The sequence below is a fragment of the Ambystoma mexicanum genome, chromosome 4q (genome assembly GCF_040938575.1).
Source record: "Ambystoma mexicanum isolate Mex_15411 chromosome 4q, UKY_AmexF1_1, whole genome shotgun sequence".
Lineage (NCBI taxonomy): Eukaryota > Metazoa > Chordata > Amphibia > Caudata > Ambystomatidae > Ambystoma > Ambystoma mexicanum.
This window is the reverse complement of record NC_090928.1, coordinates 441,651,990-441,672,409: the sequence shown is the minus strand read 5'-3', so window position 1 is coordinate 441,672,409 and position 20,420 is coordinate 441,651,990. Positions and strand designations below refer to the sequence as shown.

General features: G+C 46.9%; 1 protein-coding gene across 1 annotated transcript in view; it reads right to left on the bottom strand.

Moving 5' to 3' along the window:
- USP34 (ubiquitin specific peptidase 34) overlaps positions 1-20,420 on the bottom strand; it is a 3,618,222-nt gene that overhangs the window by 1,179,485 nt on the left and 2,418,317 nt on the right. Inside the window, exon 48 of the mRNA XM_069608012.1 lies at positions 5,296-5,468. Within this exon, the coding sequence (XP_069464113.1) occupies positions 5,296-5,468 (173 nt within the window). The remainder of the gene's footprint in view (positions 1-5,295; positions 5,469-20,420) is intronic.

The following is a 20,420-nucleotide window of genomic DNA, read 5'->3' as shown; positions in this document are numbered from 1 at the left end:
CACAAGGGGTCGTTGGCCACAGCCCTTGATGTCAGGAGGACATCCGTCATGTCACTTAAATATTGCGACCGCTGTCTCCTGAGAAGCTACTGAATGGAGCATGCACCTGAAATGTGGCCTCTGCAACCAAACAAATATCAGCCAGGAGGCAGGCTGATACTGGTAGACTGCTGGAGTTCTGGAACCAAGTGACCATTTTTCCGATGCTGGTGACTCTCACCACGGGGGGTAGGCCTTCCCCATCCAAGTGTCCAGGACTGCTCTGAAACACTGGAGCCAGCGTACTAGTGTTGTGGGTGACGGCTACAAATTCATGGAGAAGGCCAGGCTGTGCAGCAGCGGGCAAGTGTCCTTGAGATGTCTCGAAATCTACTCTGGGCACTAACCACGGATCAGGCAGTTAAGACCTTTTCCGGCAGAGTTGAGAGGTTGTTTCAATTTATACTGGCCCCCTTTCTCTACAGTTTCTTTTTTACTTTGATTGGATTGGTAGCAAGATCACCCATTTTGATCCCCCTTTGTTTCAGAATCCTTTTAAATCCTTTCAACCTTCATCCTCCATTCGTTATAATATTGATCCTGCCCTTCTTTATGCAGATCAAAAATTGCAAAGGGAATAGCTGGTGAGTCAAATGCACATTTTCTATAAAGGGCCATTGTTTTCCACACAACCATAGATTACAATGATTGCAATTTCAGTTCCTGTCTAATCGCATTCATTGGCAACACAATTGGAAGTCTTAGTATTCGCCGCCAGAAGAAGCCCTCAAGCCTCTCCCAGATTTTCCAGGAAAAGTGCAGGATAGCCTCTGCCCCATAAGTTAGTATCTGAGCTACCTTCTGCTTGTAGAAGGAAATAATCAAGACTATCAAAAACTTCCCAAACCTTCGATGCAGGGCCATTCCCTGGTTGGTTAGACATACTATCCTTGCCCTTAAATGGATGTATTGACCCTTTTCATTCATACTCCTGTTTACAACTAAATAAATCATGGATTTGACAATTTCCAAAGGTCTGGCTCCTACTCTCCACGTAAATCCAATTCCCTTCTTTTTACGTGCCGATTTCTTCATAGTCCGTATTTTAGACTTGGCCACATTTATCTGCAAACATTTTCTGTCAGAAAAATGGTGAATGCATCAATGATCCTCTGGAGGAAAATGGGCGTCACATCTTGGAAAACCAAATTGTCCGCGAATAGTATCCATGGTACTTCGCTAAGATTGATTTTAGGTGGGAAGGCTAACGCATCTTTTTGTGACCAAGTCGAATCTTCAATATAGAGGCAGAATAGTAGGGGGGCTAATGCAACCCCTGTTTTAGGCCTCGATGAGTGGGAATTTTTTTTGTTAGGTGGTCTTTACCTGACAATCTAATCTGCACTGTGGTGTTGGTGTATAGGGCCTCAATCTCTCCTCCACTCTCCTCCTTGAAACCCCTTCCCCTTCCTGCCTCCCCTCCCTCCTTTATCTTTCGCCTTGACTATCTCTTTCCCCTTGACTATCTCTCTCCCCTCCCCTACCTCCCTACTGTCACCTTTCCTCTTCCCTCCTCCTACTCATCACCCCCCCACCCAGTCCTACTCCACTATTCTCCCTATTCCCTTCAGTTAACTGCTCTTCTTACTGTTTTGTTGACTGATTCATATTGTAATTTGCTTCTACCGTTATATTGTTTATGTTTTTATGTATTAAGTTGTTCAATTGTACAGCGCTTTGGTGTAAAGCGCTTTATAAATCAATAACTACAAAAACAATCAGGTCAACGGTGCATTTCCAAGCTCTGAGCTTAGTAAAACGTTTTTCTCCAATTACCCCATCTAAAGCATGTTCGAGATCCATTAATGCGAAATAGAGACAGGTCTTTGATTCCACAGTCCTTGCTTTAAGAAGATTAATAATAAAGAGACTAAGAGCTGTCCCTACCCCCATGACAAACCCTGTTTGTCGTGGGTCGATGATTCCACTTTTAGCGACCCAAGCCTTTAAGTCCCTTAGTACGACAGTAGCAAACATCTTTCCTACTGAATCTAGGAGCGCAATAGGGTGGTAGTTTTTTGGCTCCACCCTGTCTCCTTTCTTAAAGATTGGAACGATGTTTGCCTCCCTCCAGGATGATGGTATCTCCTTAGTATGCATGATCTGTGCAAACATTACCACCAAGAGCTTTCCTCATTATTTTTCCAATTCCTGATTGGATAGGCCATCAGGTCCCACCGCTCTAGAGGAGCTTAGGTTTCCAGTCATTATTTCTGTATTCACCTCATCAAATGCAAAATTCCAACTCAGGGATGCAGACCCCCTCCATTGTTCACTGCCCCACCAGGATCAGCAAATAGGGCGGTATAATGGGACACCCAGGCCATTTCTGTTACCATACTAATGGAGTTTTCAGGCCGAAAAGTTCCTCCATTATTTATCAGCTCCCATATATTCCGAGAGTTTTTATCACATATTGCTTTGAATATATGCTCTGCATCGTTCTGGGCTCTCCCTATTTTGGTCGCAATTCGCCAGTTTCGATATTTTTGTCTGGCTTTCAGTAGTCTTTCCTTCTTTAGCTATCCCCATCTCTCACAATCATTTTTCTAAATCTATCTTTTCTCCTTTACCAATTCGGGATCCTAAGCATATTTCTGGACCCATTCCCCTTTTCCTCTATTACAGTGTGTCTGGGAAATTCTTTGGTAGTCAACTCCCTTGGGGTTTTCATGAATAGAAGCCCTGTACCGATCAGTTATCCGTATCACCTCTTCAGGCCTTAGCCTTAAACAATTATTTCCCCATTCCAATATGACCTCTCCCATTTTCTTCAAACATTTCCCCAATTTCCATCTGGCTATAGAGATTGCCAGCAGGTCATGGTCACTAGACGCCTGCTGCACCATCTCAAATCTCTTAACCTTCTCTCTTAAATTTCCTGACACAAAACAATCGATACAAGATTTGAGTTTCCCACATTTCCATGTACAACTCCCTAGAATGTCGCCTACAGTTTGGGCAATGAGCATATACATGTCCCTCTATCTCATACTTTGCATTCACTTGCACACTCACTCATCCCATTCACCATCATTCAAGGGACTACCGACTTTACTAAGGAGTTCGATATCTCCACAAATGATAATCCTTGCATCATCCCATTCCCTCCCTGCCACATCCAATACCCTCATTATTGACTATTAGTTTTACTTCTTTAGACATATTCACTCTACAGTAGATGTTAATAAGGAGAAACGGAATATGTTGGCCATCCACAGACATGGTTAGAGTTAGAATCTGAACATAGGGACATTCTATACTCATTACGTTCAGACCTGACTCCGTCTTAATCCGAGTTAGGAGCCCTGAGAAGGGACGTCCGGTTAGCCCTTTTTGGGCAGGGTTCAAGTAAGCAGCATATATTCACATAGGGGAATTACTCTCAACCATGTCTCTTGAAAGCAGAGTACATCAAATTCCTCCAAGCCAGGGGACTTTTCCATGAACAGAGCCCAAAGGCCTCTGGTGTTCCATGAGGCAATTCTAAGGGACTCTAATCCAACAGATCATTTAGTCTATTCCCACTATGAGTTTCTGAGCATCTCCGCTAGTCAATCCCATGATCTGTCCTCTGCTCTTATGTCTTCCGGTCTGTCTCCCTCTTTGGTGTTTTTTTTTCCTTGGTTTACCACCATACATTTCAGTGGAATCAGATCCTTTTTAAAGAAGGTGGATGCATCACTTTAGCCCATTGGTCTGTTTGCTAATGAACAGATCTCCACTCCACCAAGCTCTTCATTCTACTTGGGAAGGGCGTTCTGGATCCCATTTCCGAAGCTTGTAGCTCTGCAGTAATATCAGCTTGTTTCAGCGATTGATCCAAGACCAGCAATCTATCTTTGACACGGGATGAGCTCAGCCGTTTCTGGTGGGCAATTTTAATAGTTAAATCAATCAGTGAGCACCTTGGAGAGATGAGCTGCTAAATCTGCATTCTTGTCACTGACTGGGCACCATGTTGCTTCATCCCCACTATCCTCGGGACCTTCTCGCACGTATTTTGACAGATTTCGTCATGCCCTTTTTGGTTTGTTTCAAATTTTTCCATCAGCAGCCGTTTTTTCACTATCCTCACCTCACTCGCGCTGGTATTCTTGATGTTCTTGGTGCGACTCGAGCCAAGACATGATCTCTGAGGAATACTCAAAGTTTGTTCCCCTTTCTTTCTGCTAGTTCTGTTTCAGGCCCGTTGTTTCCCAGCACTCCACTAGCGCTGTGCGTTTTGTCCTCAGGCGCTGTCTCTGCAGTGGGCTTCAAGCCAGCCTGCTAAACAAGCGAATGCTCAACCTCTGCCCTCTTCCTCCTCGTCAAACATTTCCCTCTGAGAGTCCATGTATGAAGCCGCGGGTCTGCTTTTCACACCCAATAAATCCAAACTCCTATCTTTGTTTGTATTCGCCACACTCACTCCACGTCTTATCTGGAGGCATGTTCTCATATCGGGAGGGCTGGTCGCCATAAGCATTTTGCGGCTAGTTTGATGTTGCTTTGCTGCAATCCCGGCGAACTCTAGCTAACTTCACTTGACTGGAACAGTTGAGAGAGCAAGGCAGGGAGGGGCTCCACAATCTGGCAAAAATTAAAGGGATAATGCCTTCACCGGTGCAACAAAGTCTCCGCCTAACTCCACTTGACTCCACTTTGCAAAAGCAGAATACCATGAGCACAGACACAGCAGAGTTATACAATTGCAAAAAACATTTTATAACACAGGAATCTGCATACATTCAAACGTGCTCCACACAACCCCAGTCATAACCTAGAATAAACATTTTTGTTATTCCAGATACAATAAATGGCATATGGAGTGGTATAGATTTTGGTGTTTAAGGATCAGGATGCAATGATTCGACATGTCTAAGGTGGTGTGGAAATACTATCAACCAATGTAGATATAGAGGACACACCAGGCAGAGCAAGGGTGTAAACGAGAAAGGGAATAAATAGAAGCTAACATTAAGACAATACAAGTTTAATAGGCTGTAAAAGCTTACATTTATTTCAATAACAAGAGAAAACAAATTAAATATCACAATTTATAAACACAATTAGATGTTTGTAAAATATGGCCCATGTTTTTTATTGGGTTATTGTACACACTTTGTTTACCTGTAATAAAATTGAAGACGTTATTATGCATATTTGGGCTTCAGCAAATCGGTATGAAGAGAAACTGAAGTTGGCAAAAATAAAGAGCAAACAAAAGCTTTCAGAAAGGATGTCATGGTGATTCGAACAATACAAATTAATTACCTTCCCTCCTTTCTTTCCTTCCCATGAGAAAGTCTTCTGTGTATGGAGTCATATCCAAACGCAGTGGAAAAGAGAAGTGTGTGTTTACTTTCTCCTTCATCATGGTTACCATATTAAATGTGTACCGCATAGTATTAAAACTTAAGATACGTGGCAATTTCTTGAAACATGCCCTAAGAAAAAAATATAACCATTACTAAAAATTAAGCAAAATTAAAAGCACAATTTCACAATGCTCAGAATGTTTGAAGCAAGATACACTGTATTTAAAAAGAAAACAAACAATAGTGATTTGCACAAGATTCATCCTAAATTAAACAAACTGCACTTGTCGGTACGTGAAGCCACAACTTTGGAATCTTTATTCTTGGTTTCCTCCCTTGAGATTCACAGACATTTACTCAAGCACACATGCGCACAAATTCAGTGAAAAATACCTTGTTCAATGGACGTTACAGTGAATTTGCTCTAAGAAAAACCTGTGAAATTCAGTGAAAAAACATTGTTAAAAGGGACATCATGGTTGTAACGCCAAATCTAAGAACAAAAGAAACGTGCAAGTTATGGTAAGCTACACAACCATAACTCACATCCTTGCCATGCTCTGCTCATACCAATGCACGACACCACAGATGGCATCACAAACCGGAGGAATATCTCTTTGTTTAGCAACAGTAAGATTTCTTGACCTGGAGGTGCTGCATTGAAAATATTAGAAATATACTCTGAAGATGCAGTAAATGTAGGACATAACCTCGGGGAATGTGCTTAGGTCGATTCCTTGGTCTGTGCACATGGTGCAAATTTAAAAAAACGTATACGCAGGCCACCAACGGATAATACAATTTGTATACTATAAATGCTTGAGGATTGAACCTAATAAGATTTTGTGCAGATTAGTTGAACAGCACCCAAGTTGTAAATTGCACAATAAAGTGCTCTTACTATGGGGAGAACAAATTAACCAGGACTACTGTGTATATATGTATGCAGTTGTTGTATATAAAGGTGAGGTTGAAAAAGGAAACAATACAAGGCTTATAACGTTGGTCCTCTTTGATCAATCCACACAAAATATTTTTTGGCTCTGACAAATCCGAGGATGTCGTCCCTTCTCAATTAAGGGGAGACCTTTCCCATGGGGCCAGGGTGGTGCGTCCTCAGAAGAGTAGTCCCCCTGGGGGTGGTGCACTGAGGGAGGATCACATGGGGAGGGAAGCCCCTCTGGGGCTGGGGACTCCTATTGCCAGTAAATGCTGTATTTGTTTGCCTTATTACATCTAGCCCATTCTCAAATACCCCCTCTAAGGTAGAACAAATGTACGCTGTTGTGAGGCCAGTCACTTTAACATACTTGATAAACCTAAAATACAACAGAATACTATGCATCTTATCTGAATTGAAAGTGAGTATTGTGAAGAAGATCATGGCGAGTCTGAAACACTCGGGAGAAGCAGAGTGAGCGGTCTAGCTACTCACGAGATGCCAATTGCCCAAACGAATACAGCAGGCCGGCGTGGGAGTTCAAAAGGAACTCAGCTGGGAGACAGGAAGAGAACGATCCTCCGAGGAGGAACTATGGGAGCCGAGCACCGGGCGGGCAGAGATAAGTCAAAGGGGTAGAAGCAGCGAAGCGAGAAGAAGAACCTGAACGCGGTCCAAGCTAGACCGACCATTCAGATGCTGCCGATAGGTCCTTCAGGGCACCCCAGGCGGTGAACTCACCTGCAATGCAGGACGCGCAGCCAGGCAGACATACCTGCAGAACCGCTGCAGATCCTGCCATTCACCAGAGAGATGCCGGAGTCTCAAGGAACAGCATAGAGGCTGGAGAAACTCTCGTACCTACAGAGAAGCAGGAAACGGGTACAAAGGTTTTCCAGGAGGCGTTGGAGGTCAGGGGAAACAAGAGGGTGATTACAAACATTGGAGAAGGAGGGTCTGGGAGCCTAAAGGGACACTGCAAGTCTAACGTGTAAGAGGGTCGGGACCCTGAGAAACCCCAATAGAAGAGAAACATATGTTTGGCAGGAGAGTGAACCAAACGTATATGATAAAGAACTGCGAGTCTGCGACCCGCACCCATGGGAAAGGTAAGGGCCTACTTTAAGGAAGAAAAAGAGGGTCTGGGACCCATGTGAAAGAGACAATCCATGAGAGGACACTAGCCTGGCAGGAGAGTGAATCACGTTATATTGAGAGTCTATGACCCGCACCCATGTGAGAGATTGAAAAGGTCAAGGGTCCTGGAATTGGTCAAACAGAATCCTACATGTTATAACAAAGGGTATCAAGTTGACAAAACAAAGAATTGTGAAGCTAAACATATCCCTGTGAATTGTCCACGGACATTTGCCTAAGAGGATAAAGGGGGTCAAGAAGAGCCCAAAAGGAAGTAAACAGAGAAGAACTCTGGCGGAGAAGAAGCACAACCTGTAGTTAAGTAGCTCTCACGTTTCTCATGTCAGCTTGATAAGTTTATTACATGCTTCTTAAGTACTTTTACAAGCTGTTGCTTAGGTTGCATATAAGATAGTTATAGGACATAATAACACTGGCAGCCCATCACCCAGGCCTCTGGCTGACTAACTGACCAACATGGAACACTCACTCAAGCATTCCGACACTCAGACACAAACACTCCACATGACATCACAACATTCCTTCTGCAGTCCCTCTGCCAAACTAAACCAGACACAACACATCTCCTTCCCTTACATTGACACATTGCACAGAGCAACATTACATAACACATACACAACACACCTCCTCTCTTTCGACAACTACACAGACATTACACAACACACCTCCATACACATCAAATATCATTTACGCTGACTCACATCAGGGCAAGCACACAACACATGCTCTGACACTCAAACACTCGCCTCATACCCGATGCCCTGGCCAGGCACACCGGGACCAACAATAAATATAATTGTCATGCTCCTGACCCTGGTGAGGATTGAAAAGAGTCATAAAAGCACACATGGTGCAGCTAAAGTAGCCGCATGTGCAGTAGCAAAACATTTGTCATAAGTAAACCAAACTCAAAGTCGGGGTAACACAAACATGCAGTGCCTGACACTACAGACACGCCAATATCCATCCCGGGGGCGCTACCACCTGCATACACATACCCCTACGTACACTTACTGGGGGCGCTAACACCCATGGTCACGTACACCTACTGGGGGCGCTACCACCCAGACACCAAACCATTCACGTATCCTGACTACCTTCAGTCAGACTCCGACAATTAGTGGCGCTACCACTTCATTCACCCATACGTGGAATAACCTTGCATGATCTATTTATAGTTACGCCCCAACAAACTAGTGGCGTTACCACTATTATCACACGTACACCATTGAACCATGCACGGCCCTACCTCAGACGCACCCATACCATACTGAATACTTTGCTGAGAGCTCTACCCCAGCAACCACATTAGGTCATTAGGTAGGCCAGCGATGCAGACCAGGCACACTCGCCATCATCCAAACCACACTCATAACATCTATTTGAGCACCATCCAAAACCAAACAGACGGGAATAACTACGTCCCGCATTCACCAGACAGTACACATATCTGCATCTACGTTGCGGTTAACTGAAGGCACTACCCCCAAAATACACAAGTTACATGGATTTCTGCAGATATACCTCACTATACCCATTGCATCATACAACACAAAATGCAGTTCCCATACAATTTATACCATTGAATTGATGGATTTCTTGAAGTACATAGTGTTTTCTGATAACCAAATCCTTAACCAGTCTTCATAGTCCATTGCAATGGCGTGACCTTACTGCTGTAATTCCTCAAAAGAGTTACACTGGATTTATTTATATTAGGAATACCCTCATTCAACAACTAAAAATAAAACCAGTTGCCAATGTAGCATAGTTACAACCTAAATCTCTGCAAATCCTCAGAAAGGATAGATCTGCAATGCACCAACCCCATACATACACCATGCACTTCTGGCACCCCAACACAAGATATATCGCTGAATGGAAAGTCCATAGGCGTCCATTACCCTGCAAATCCTCAAGTGATTATGGATAAACTTTTACACTCAACGTGTCACCATACTGTCGATACTACAAAGCCATCCATACCTATCTAGGATACATTTAGCTATGACAGAGCCATTTGTCATAGCGATACCTATACGTTGATAAACCACATCCAACTTAATTGACGCCATGGCATATATAAAAGATACACTGCATTGAGAAATGCACATTTAATTCCTGTTGCAACACCGATGCCCCCTCTCCATTTCCAGGGCATCTGCTTCACCGCCTGCTTAGTATTGCATGCTGATCAGTAGCCTAATACAGATTGGAACAGTACCTCAGTTCGAACCCGACGCTCGAAGGCCATTGATCGACCCCAGTATGTTCGCAGATCAATGACTGTTGTTTTTGTCAGCACTTCACCTGTGCCACCGCGCCTCCGCCGCCTCTCCGTAACCATGACTCCAAAGTCCAGACGATGATAGAACCACCCCACATTGTGTTGACAAGATACACATACTGCACGTTGCAAAACCTAACCGCCGCCTCACTTCCTGATCATGCCGGGAAACGTCCTAGGGTTCCTTGCTCTAAGGTTCCCATTTCCTTGTTTCCTTTCACAACACTTGTTTACCAAAGCTGCGCAACGCTTGCAGCGCTGACACACAACAGGTAAGAGAAATCGGGATTCGGTAGCATTCCATACTTCCATCAACTCCCTTGACAGCTTAATGATGCCACCATTCACTGAAGGATCCTGGGATAACACGGACTGTGTTTTTCACAACCGTCAACCAGTGCCCTGCCACGCACCCATAGTGTTGAGCACTGCTGGGCCCCCACTTGCACTCAAAGTCCATACAGGACGCACTATGAGCCTTCAGAAGTGTTTTTTTTTTTTTTACAGAACTCCTTACTGTTGTTCATGCCTTATTCACCATATATGACCCATTAGAATGGGGCAAAATAGAACATCATCCTCAGCTGGGACCTTGCTGAGACCGCAGCTTCTACTTCATCAACGTATAAGCCGGCTACCTATCCTTAGCTTCTGGACTTGGTTTCCCTTTTCCAGTTCCTTCCCTCCTCCAGCTTATGGGGCACTACTCTTCTCAGCACATGGAAACTGCTCTTCAATCAGAACCTGAACAGTCTATCCTTCCCATCCAAGGCGCTGCTCCCCCTATTGCCGCCCTGAGCGATGGGCCTTACTTGGTTTGGGGGGGCAGTGTTGTCCTCCTCCTTGCTCCTGCACCCCCCCCCCCCCACAGCAGGTCTCACCAGCTTGGTTTCGCCTTCTCCAGCTTAGTTTCATGCATTGACACGCAGGTTCTATATTTGTAAACTCCTCGTCGCCATTGTAGTGAAGTAGCTCTCACGTTTCTCATGTCAGCTTGATAAGTTTATTACATGCTTCTTAAGTACTTCTACAAGCTGTTGCTTAGATTACATATAAGATAGTTACAGGACATAATAACACTGGCAGCCCATCACCCAGGTCTCTGGCTGACTGACCAACATGGAACACTCACTCAAGCATTCCGACACTCAGACACAAACACTCCACATGACATCACAACATTCCTTCTGCATTCCCTCTGCCAAACTAAACCAGACACAACACATCTACTCCCCTAACATTGACACATTGCACAGAGCAACATTGCATAACACATACACAACACAACCCTAGCATGGGAAATGGCATTTATGAACAGTTTATTTCTTCACTTTCTACTACCAGAGAAACTGGGAACATTTCTGTTGATTGAGAACACAAAGAACACTTGTTACTTTAAGAAAAGATCATCCTTGCACAGTTACTTCAGATAATTAGGGTTAGGAACAGAAGAACAAATTACTTACCCCTGATAATGTTCTTTTAACTGGATGTTACTCACACGTATTCCTCATCTTTGAATGAATTGTGTCTGCCCATGTATTCCTCATTCTTTGATAAACTACCAAACCGGTAGGCGTAGGAGGTCAGAGTAAGAATGTACTTATTATTGATGCTGTGAAGTACAGCCTTCCCAAATTCTTCCTCTAGTCCCGATGCAGAGTCCAGGCAGTAATGTTTTGAAAACGTATGTAGAGAGGGCCAAGTGGGAGCAGCACTGGTACCCCTCTCTGTAAAGCTGGTGAAGTGGCCATGAGCCCGTAGGCCTACAGGAACATCTTTATCCGCTAAATTATAGCATTCTGTAATGCAAAGTATAATCCATCGGGACAAGGTTTGCTTGGTTACAAGCCAGTCTAGCTTGTGACCCGTGTAACCAACAAACAGTTGGTCGTCTTGTCTAAGGTTTGCCATCATAGAGATGTAAAAACTCAAGGATCTCTTCATCCTCCTTTAATGGATGAGGTGGAGGATAAAAAGTAGGAAGGACAATTTTTTCAGCAAGATGAAACAGAGACTACCTTTGGAAGAAATGTGGGACAGACTCTCAAAACAACCTTTTCATTGAAAAGGGTGGTAAAAGGTGGCTTAGACAGGATTTGGGTTGTTTTACCAAAGTAGAAAGAATCACAGCGGAATTGACCCTAGTCAGTTTTGCTGCAATTCTACTTTGGTAAACAACCCAGAAGTCGGTAAGCAACCCACCCAAATTTGACCGCAGAGCAAATGCCAACCCCCCCTACTTATCTTTTCGCTGGCCGCCGCTGCTTCTCCTATACACCTGCAGCATTAGTTCCGTCCCTCTAACACGGGTGGGATGGCTCCCCCACTTCCAATATCAAGGAAGTAGGGGACAACCCTACAACCCATAATACCAAACATGGAGAGCGAGGGACAACGCTGCAATCCCGGCTCCTCATATTCGTTATTTGGGTCTTCGATTAAATGGTTTTGGCTGAATTCGGTCAAATGCTCCATACAAGCATTTTTTTACGAGCAATTTGGGTGTTTCCCTTACACGAAAGAGCCTGAAGTTCACCAACTCAACACGCCGATGTAATGGCAGTGAGGAAATCCGTTTTGAGAGTTAACATCCTTAGAGGACATGAATGTAGCGGCTCAGAAGGCACACACATGAGGTATACGAGTACTAGGTTCCAGTCCTAACCTGGTACTATAAAAGGGACTGGGGAGAACACATTAGGGAGCCCTTTAAAGAATTGGACTACGATAGGCATCTTGAAATAGGATCCATGCTCTGGCACATGCTTAAAAATGGATAGCGCTGCCAGGTATCTTTTAACAGTGTCAACCTGAGACCATGGTTAGCCAAATGAAGAAAAAAGAATAACACCATTGGTGTGCCGCAGAGAAAAGGATCTACATTCTTATCTCTTCACCAGCTGCTTATTCCAATGGCAGCGGTACAAAGACTTAGTTGCTGGTCTTCTAGCCGAAAGCAACACTTATATTACGTCTTCCAGGAGGTCCCAATCTTTAAATCATAACCTCTCAGAAACCAGGTGTAAAGGTTGAGAGGCCTGATCTCTGGGAGAAGAATGTGACCTCCCTCTTTTGCGAGAGTAGGTCCTCTCTTTGGGGAAGATGAATTGGAGGGCAGATGGACATATCCAGTAGGTCCGAGGACCACGTCCTCCTGGCCCAATCCGGAGTAATGAGGATCAGGGACTTCCCGAACTTCCTAAACCTCCTGATGACGTGAGGAATGGTGGGGACTGGAGGAAATGCATAAAGAACTGGAAACTCCCAATCCACTACGAAAACGTCTCCCAGAGCTCCTGTCTGAGGAAAATCCATGGAGCAGAATAGGCTGGACTTCCTCTCAACACTGGACGCAAACAGATTCACTTGAGGGGTTCCCAAAGGGTGAAGATCTCTTGACGGACTTCCTGAGCTAGCTACAACTTGTGGGAGACTGTGCTCTTCCTGCTCATAGCGTCCACCGGTGTGCTCTCTTCTCTGGCAAGGTGAATGGCTGTGAGAGAGATTCCTTCTTGCAGTGCCCACAACCTGAGGTGCATTGCCTCTCTGCACAGTGGCAGTGACCCTAAACCACCTCTCTTGTTAAGGTAGTACATGTCCACTGTGTTGTCCGACATTATCCCTGTACAGAGGGCAGAAAGGCCATCAGCGCTAGTCTGCTAGATTGCCCTCAGCTCCAAAAGGTTGATATGTAGTATGGACTCCGATGGAGACCAACGACTGCTGATCGTCAGATTGTTGGCGTGGGATACGTAATCCATTAGGGAAGTGTCCGTTAACTGCCGTTATCTCGGCCATGGTTGCCAGAAAGGTTCCCCTTTCAGAACTTTCTCCTTGCAGGCCCACAACAGGAGATCCTGTGTGACCTTGCCCAGGACCTGACGTAGGTCCGTCATTCTGTCGGAGAGCTAAGATCATTGTAACCTGGGGCCCATTGAAGAGACCTCGTTCTCAGACGATCCTCTGGAACCAGGAAAATGCAGGATGCCATGAGGCCAAGTAACCTAAAAAATAAATCAAAGGCCGGAAGACGCTGGGCATTCTGGAACTTTACCATTTACCCAATGTGTTTAGCCCTCAACTCAGTGGCAAGGCTTTCCCTGAGGAAGCATCCAGGACAGCTCCAACGAATTGAAGCTTTTTGAGAAGGTATCATGTGGGACTTCTTGAAATTGAGGAAGAAGCCCTGTCTGTGGAGAGTGTGGCAGGTGATAGAGATGTTCCAGGACCTGTTCTGGTGAACAGGCTCTCATCAGCGAATCGTCCAGGTAGATGTGAATCCCGCCCTCCCCAAAACCCCCGAGACTTGCCACCACAGCCATCAACTTGGTGAAAAGCCTTGGGTGGAGGTGTGCCGAATGGCAGAACCCAAAAATGATAATGAGAACTTCCAATGGCGAACCTTAGGTAGTTCCACTGCTTGAGATGAATAGGCGGATGAAATTAAGCATCCTGAAGGTCCAATGATACCATCCAATCCTAGAGCTAGAGGGCCAGAAGGACCTGAAAAAGACTAACCATTTTGAACTTGTCCTTCCTGAGGAACTTGCTCAAGTACCTCAATTCCCAAATTGGTCTTAATCCTCTGTCCTCTTTTTTGGGGATCAAAAAGTAAGAGGAGTACCACCCCTGGTTCCACTCTGCTACAGGTACCAGGTCTATTGCATATTTCTCCAGCAGGATGGAGACCTCCTGCAAAAGGAACAGATCCTGGAACCCTGCAGGCCTTTTTAAGAAAGGGATGCAGTAACCATGGGCTATGGTCTGCAAAACCCAAAAATCGTATCTCATTATTAGGCGGAATTATATGCAGTACCCTTTGGGAACACTACACACAATTAGGACTACAAGTGACGGTACAATTTCACCTTTGCTACAAGCCTGTACTACACAGTTATAGTGGTAGCAGTAGCGGAGCAGCCAGACTTCTCAAGAGTAAGTGAGCAGTACAAATAGTTACACAAAGGACAGCAATTACTATGATTCCGGCAAACACTGACTCAAGGTTTCTAAGTAAAAGAATATATATTTATTTACTCAACAGTAGTATAACATTTCACTATTCTAAGCAAGATAGAAATCACAATCATAAATACACCACACCACTTCCCTTAAATTCCAGAAAAGTTAAGCTCACAAAATGGAAGTGGGAGCAAAATGGCACTCCAGCAATTTAAAAGGGAGGGAAAGACAAGTTATTAGAAATTAGGCAACACCAACAGGTAAGTACTCTGGGCAATTTGAACAAGAGAGACTACAGTGAGGAGATCAGCTAGAAAAGGCTTAAGGCCAACGTCAACGGGTCAAAAGTCTTTTGCTCAAGATCACACAGTTCAGGGTAATTCGCGGTAAACTTCGTGGCACAGATTCCAGACAAGGTTGGTTGGTAGAAAAGTTAGTTCAAAGAGAAGAGAAGGACAAGCCCTCGGATTGGAGAAAGATTTCACACACTTTCACCGCGGCTGAGGGAAAGGCACAACCGGATTTGCACAGTACCTTAAAACGGGGAGAGGGGGCTGTAGCTGAGGCAGACGTTCCTGGTAGTTCCTTCAGGCTCATGGTTCTTGAAGCGACTGTCAGACTGATCAGAAGTAGGAAGACTGGAGGGTCCTGCACTACTCGGGGAAGAAACCAGAAGCAGCGCCAAACAACAAATAAAAGGTGCGCGCCTTAAAACCCAATCAGGGTCCGACCTTCCTGGCTATCCGGCCCACTGTAGCTCTGTACAGCAAATTCGACCAGAGGAGGGGTCCTGGCTTGTAGTTTGGGTGAACTGGTTGGTCCCACCAGCTCAAGGGAAGAAGTTTCCTGGAGGATCTTCTCTGTCGTCGGATTTGGAGATTCTGACCTGCAGCAGGGCTTCACCGGACGGTTCAGTCATTGTAGGGGTCCTCTTCTTCCAGTTCCTCGTTGGTTCTTTCGTTCCAGTGGCGACTCTGTCTTTCCAGTCCCAGAGACCTTCTTTTTATGCAGTTTTCCCCCATTCATACAGCCTGGCTGACAATCACACAGCAGGGTGGCTGGCCTGGCAAGGACAGTCCCCTTAGCCAATCAGACAAGAGTGCGACTTGGGTTACCAAGGGAACCCATGGCCGGGGTCTGAAGATCCCTTCCTCACATCCTGCCTACCTAGACTATCAGGCGCCTTAAGGAGGGCTTCTGTGCAGAAGCCCGCGAAAAGACAGTGAACAAAGTAGTCATCCCCTGTTTGGCGCGCAGAGTAAAACACGAGAAAGACTTTAACAAAAAGCAATGGCGACTAAACCCAGCCGGAACCAAAATAAAATATATTTGGTCAAGCGGGTTTATGTTCAAGGCTAATATAATAGCCTAAAACAGTACACGTTTACATAAGATAATCGCGGTAGAAAAGTAAGGGTAGATACCACTGCTATCAGCCAAGTCTTAATGTTAAGGGAGCGAAACAATGCCCCAAGAGGCACAGACAAACCCTTTCCAATACTCCATGTACAATGGGGCATACTGGGTCTGTGGTTTAAAGTGACTATATAAAGTTAATGGCAACTTTACCTGTTTCTGGGGGAGAGTAGTCAGCCCCAGAAAAATGGAGTCAGTGGGAAGTCTCAAAGACAACCCTGTGTCACTGCACTGAAGGTCACATGGAGTAGGTGAGGCTCCAGTGCCCAAGATCACACAAAAAGTGAAAACACACACAGCAAAACACATGTAAGAGTGGGAAAAAAGGCCCACACTCTTACCAGGTGAAAAAAATAAATCCTAGAAATCCAGCAAAGCTGCTGGGGGACTGACTAGGTAAGGGAAATCAACCATTTATGAGAATTCTCCCTAACAATTCTTCCAAATGCTGACTGAGTCTGTCCCCCACCATAGTCCTGTAGACTAAGCCTCAGAGAGGTTTTCAGGCAGCTGCAGTAGTGGCGGATGGCAAGGAGGCTGTTGCTTGGGCGGACTTTGCACCACGACTTCGTCCACCTCGAGTAAACCTTTTTTTACCTCTTTGGTTTGTCTGGCCTCTTTCCCTTCTGAAGGATGTATAATACCAAAAGCACCAACCTTTCCAACCTTTAGCAGTGTTACTTGACTGTTGTGGTTGCTGTATTGTCTGATGTTTCTCCAGACTATCATCCACCTTGCTTCCAAAGAGATGGGACCCATCAAAGGGCATGTTCAATAACCTGGACTGAACATCAACATCAGGTGCAAAGCCAGATTTCCGCAGCCAAGCAAATCTGCGCATTACAGTACTAGCCGCCATGGCCCTGCTGACAATGTCGGCTGAATCTAGTCCAGATTGCAAGGACTCACACATGGCTTTTTTGCCATCTTTAAAAATGTTCTGGACACGGGGGGGGGGCGTGGCTTGAGGCTCCGAAGATGCGGATGCCTCACTAAGAGCTCTGTGGGACGCCCAGTCTTTTGCCACTAAATACCCATCTTCTAGCATAACTCACAGCATGGAGAAGGTCTGACGGGCGGCGGAACATCCCAGGAGGCTGCAGCCCGACCCTGAGACAGAATTGGAGCAGGGAAGCCCCTGCTTGCATGGTCGGAGAGGCCTGGTCCGGGGGCCTGGACTTGGTGCCCAAGATGGCGGCTGCGTGGAGGCGCCAAGCCGAGGGGACGGAGTCAGCCGCGGATTCTCGGGCCCACCTACATTGAGCCTCCCACCCAGCCTACCAGCGAAGACCACAGCAGAGGGGACCTCCGGACAGCCGCAGCGACATCTGGGGAGCGGCTGCTGCACGAAACTCGGCCCACCATCCTGCAGCCGGAGCGAGCAGGGAGGACCGCCCGCGACAAGGAGAAGCATCGGAGAACTGCGGAGACCCCCACGGACCTAGGTCCCCCTTCTGGCCTGCACTCCCTCTTCACCTACACCGGGCCCCCCAGAACCTCCCGCGGGAGGTTCAGGGCAGCCCAGCTATGGGGAACTCCCGCCCGCAGTGACAGCCCCTCAGGACCCCCTTCATTCTGTTCCTCGCGGACCCAGCAAGACACCTTGGGAGTCCCATCCCCCGCTACGCACTACCAAAAGCCTGCAGTGGCAAAGCCCCTGGCCCGAACCCACTTCCCTTGAGGCAATCCAGATCCCGCAACCAACATAGCAATCTGGCGGTGGGAGCCTCACCTACCCGACAGAAGCAGGTGCCGCCGAGCCTTTCACCGGAATTAGTCAGGTGACTTCCATTAACAAGGTAGAGACACCTACCAGAGTACTTTGCGGAGACCTGCGCATCTAGCTAAGGGGAAGCAGGGGGCCCACTCTTCACCTGCTCCCATACCACATTGGGCCACCTCCAGCAAAAGGCAGCGGGTAACATCCATCTAAACGGACAACACCCCAGACACCAAGATGTCTAAGCACCAGGGCCCAAAGTCGGCGGACATACCCAACCTACTGCAGCTGAAAGAGAAATCCAAACAGCCAGACCCCTCTTGGCCCAGCCCTCATCACCCACGAGATCCCAGGGGCAATGGGCTACAAAGGAAGATATCCAGGCCCTCTTACCTGACATCAAGGTGGAGTTCTGCAATTGTATGTCAGAGGTCACAACTAAGATACAGGGCCTGGACAGCCGCGTCGATGAGGTGGAACATATAGGGTTGGGGACACAGAAGATCAAGTCCTGGAACACTCGGCACAGATTGCAAAGCTGCAACGGAAAATCCAGTCTCTGGAGGACCATACTGAGAGTGTGCAACGTAAACAGGAAGACTTGGAAAATAGGGCCTGCAGGAACAACATCCCCATCAGAGGGGTCCCCACCTCGATATCGGAACAAGCCCTTCCTGCCTACATCGGGGAACTCTTCCAGACCCTCCTCCCGGACTGTGACAAGTCACTGCTCCTGCTGGGCCGCACCCATTGACTGCGAGGTCGCTGAAGCACCCGACGACCGCTACCCCTGAGGTGATCACCAGAGTCCACTTTTTCACCACAAAACAAGAAATTATGATGGCAAGCCACTCAGAAGGTGCCCTTGCATACCAGGGAACCACCATACAGCTTTTCCAGGACCTGGCCGCCTCAACCGTTCAACGTCGAAGAGCCCTTTGGCCGCTGACTACTTTCTTGCAGGATCGAAAGATCAAATATAGGTGGCTCTAGCCGGCCTCACTCCAATTCACGCTTGAGGGCCAGACAAAGGTGATCCACGCTCTGGAGGAAGCCTGCGGCTCCATGGGGGGTGAGCCCTCGACCCCTAAAGATCTGACTGCCTCCCCGGCAGACAAAACACGCAGCTCAATGCCAAGGCCACAGCACAGTCGCTGGAAGAAAGTCCCAAAAGGGGGGGAAGCCTCCCACCGTACACAATTAATAACCAACTGTTGATTCTCCATGCCGGAACCTACACTCTCGGCACCTGGGCATCCCACGTAATGCCCCAGCCGAGTGGATGGACAGTCACTCCAGCACGAGGCCCACTAGGCCGAGATTGGTTGTCTTTATGATTTTTCCCCTTTTGTTGTATGCGGCCCCATCCCGGCCCTCTTGGTTATTGGGCCACGTTTGGCCCTGGTTTGGACAAAGTTGAAACCCGGTTGCAGCTGACCTATGTTGACAAACTTCCACTGGAAGACTCCCCCCAGCGAATGGCTAAATCCCCCCCACCACCCACCTGATTACTGAAGGCAACCTGCAGAACCCCCCAGCACATATCAAGCTACACTATATCTCAATGAATGTTTGGGGCCTGAACTCTCCCGCTAAACGCAGGTCCACCCTCCGTCGCTTACAGGATCTCCAGGCCTCAGTGGTATTCCTCCAGGAGACACACCTCTTAGCGGAGGGCTTCCCTAGGCTACGATGCCATGCGTTCCCGACACAATACCTGACTTCGGGAACCAGCAAGAGAGGGGGCACAGCGATCCTGCTGGAAAAAGGCACCCCCTTTAAGGAGAAGTCTCTATGGAGCCCAGATGGCAGATTCGTAGCAACAATAGGGGATCTTTACGGCCAACTCCACACACTAATCGTTGTCTACGTGCCAAATGATGGTCAGGAGACCTTCTACGCAGACCTGGAGTCATCTCTTCTCCCGTTTCTCGAGGGCCACGTGGTCCTGGGCGAGGACATTAAAGGGGTTCCCAATCCCTTGCTGGACAGGACAGGCGCCCCATCACCCAGGGACTTCAAGATTGCTCTGGGCCTCTGTCACCTGTTCAAAACCCTGGGTGTGGTTGACACCTGGAGGGTCCTCCACCCGGACACGGCAGACTATTAATTCTTCTCCCACGTCCACCACTCCTCATCCCAAATAGACCTGATCCTAGCAAGCCTACAGCTCCTGCAGTTCACAGATTAAGTTGAAATCGGCACAAGGGTTCTGTGACCATGCCCCAATTCTTCTCAGTGCAAGGATCTTTGACCCGGATCCCCCGGAAAAACGCTGTTGGTCCCTTTACGAACCAATGTTACATGACATGGTGGCGCGTGATGCAATATCCAAGGCGATCAATAACTACTAAAAGGAAACCCCCCCCGATCTCACCTCCAAGACAACTAGATGGAAAGCCATGAAGGCCGTAATTAGGGGGGAATTTATAGCCCAGGCTGCCTCATACAGGAATGGGCAAACCATAAGAAGGAACCAGCTGGAGGGGGAGATGGCTGAGGCAGATGCAACCCTGAAAAAGAAAAGGTCACCCAAAGTGGCCAAACTGGTGAGGTTAGCCTGCACGAAACTGGAGGCTCACTATGCCGAGGACA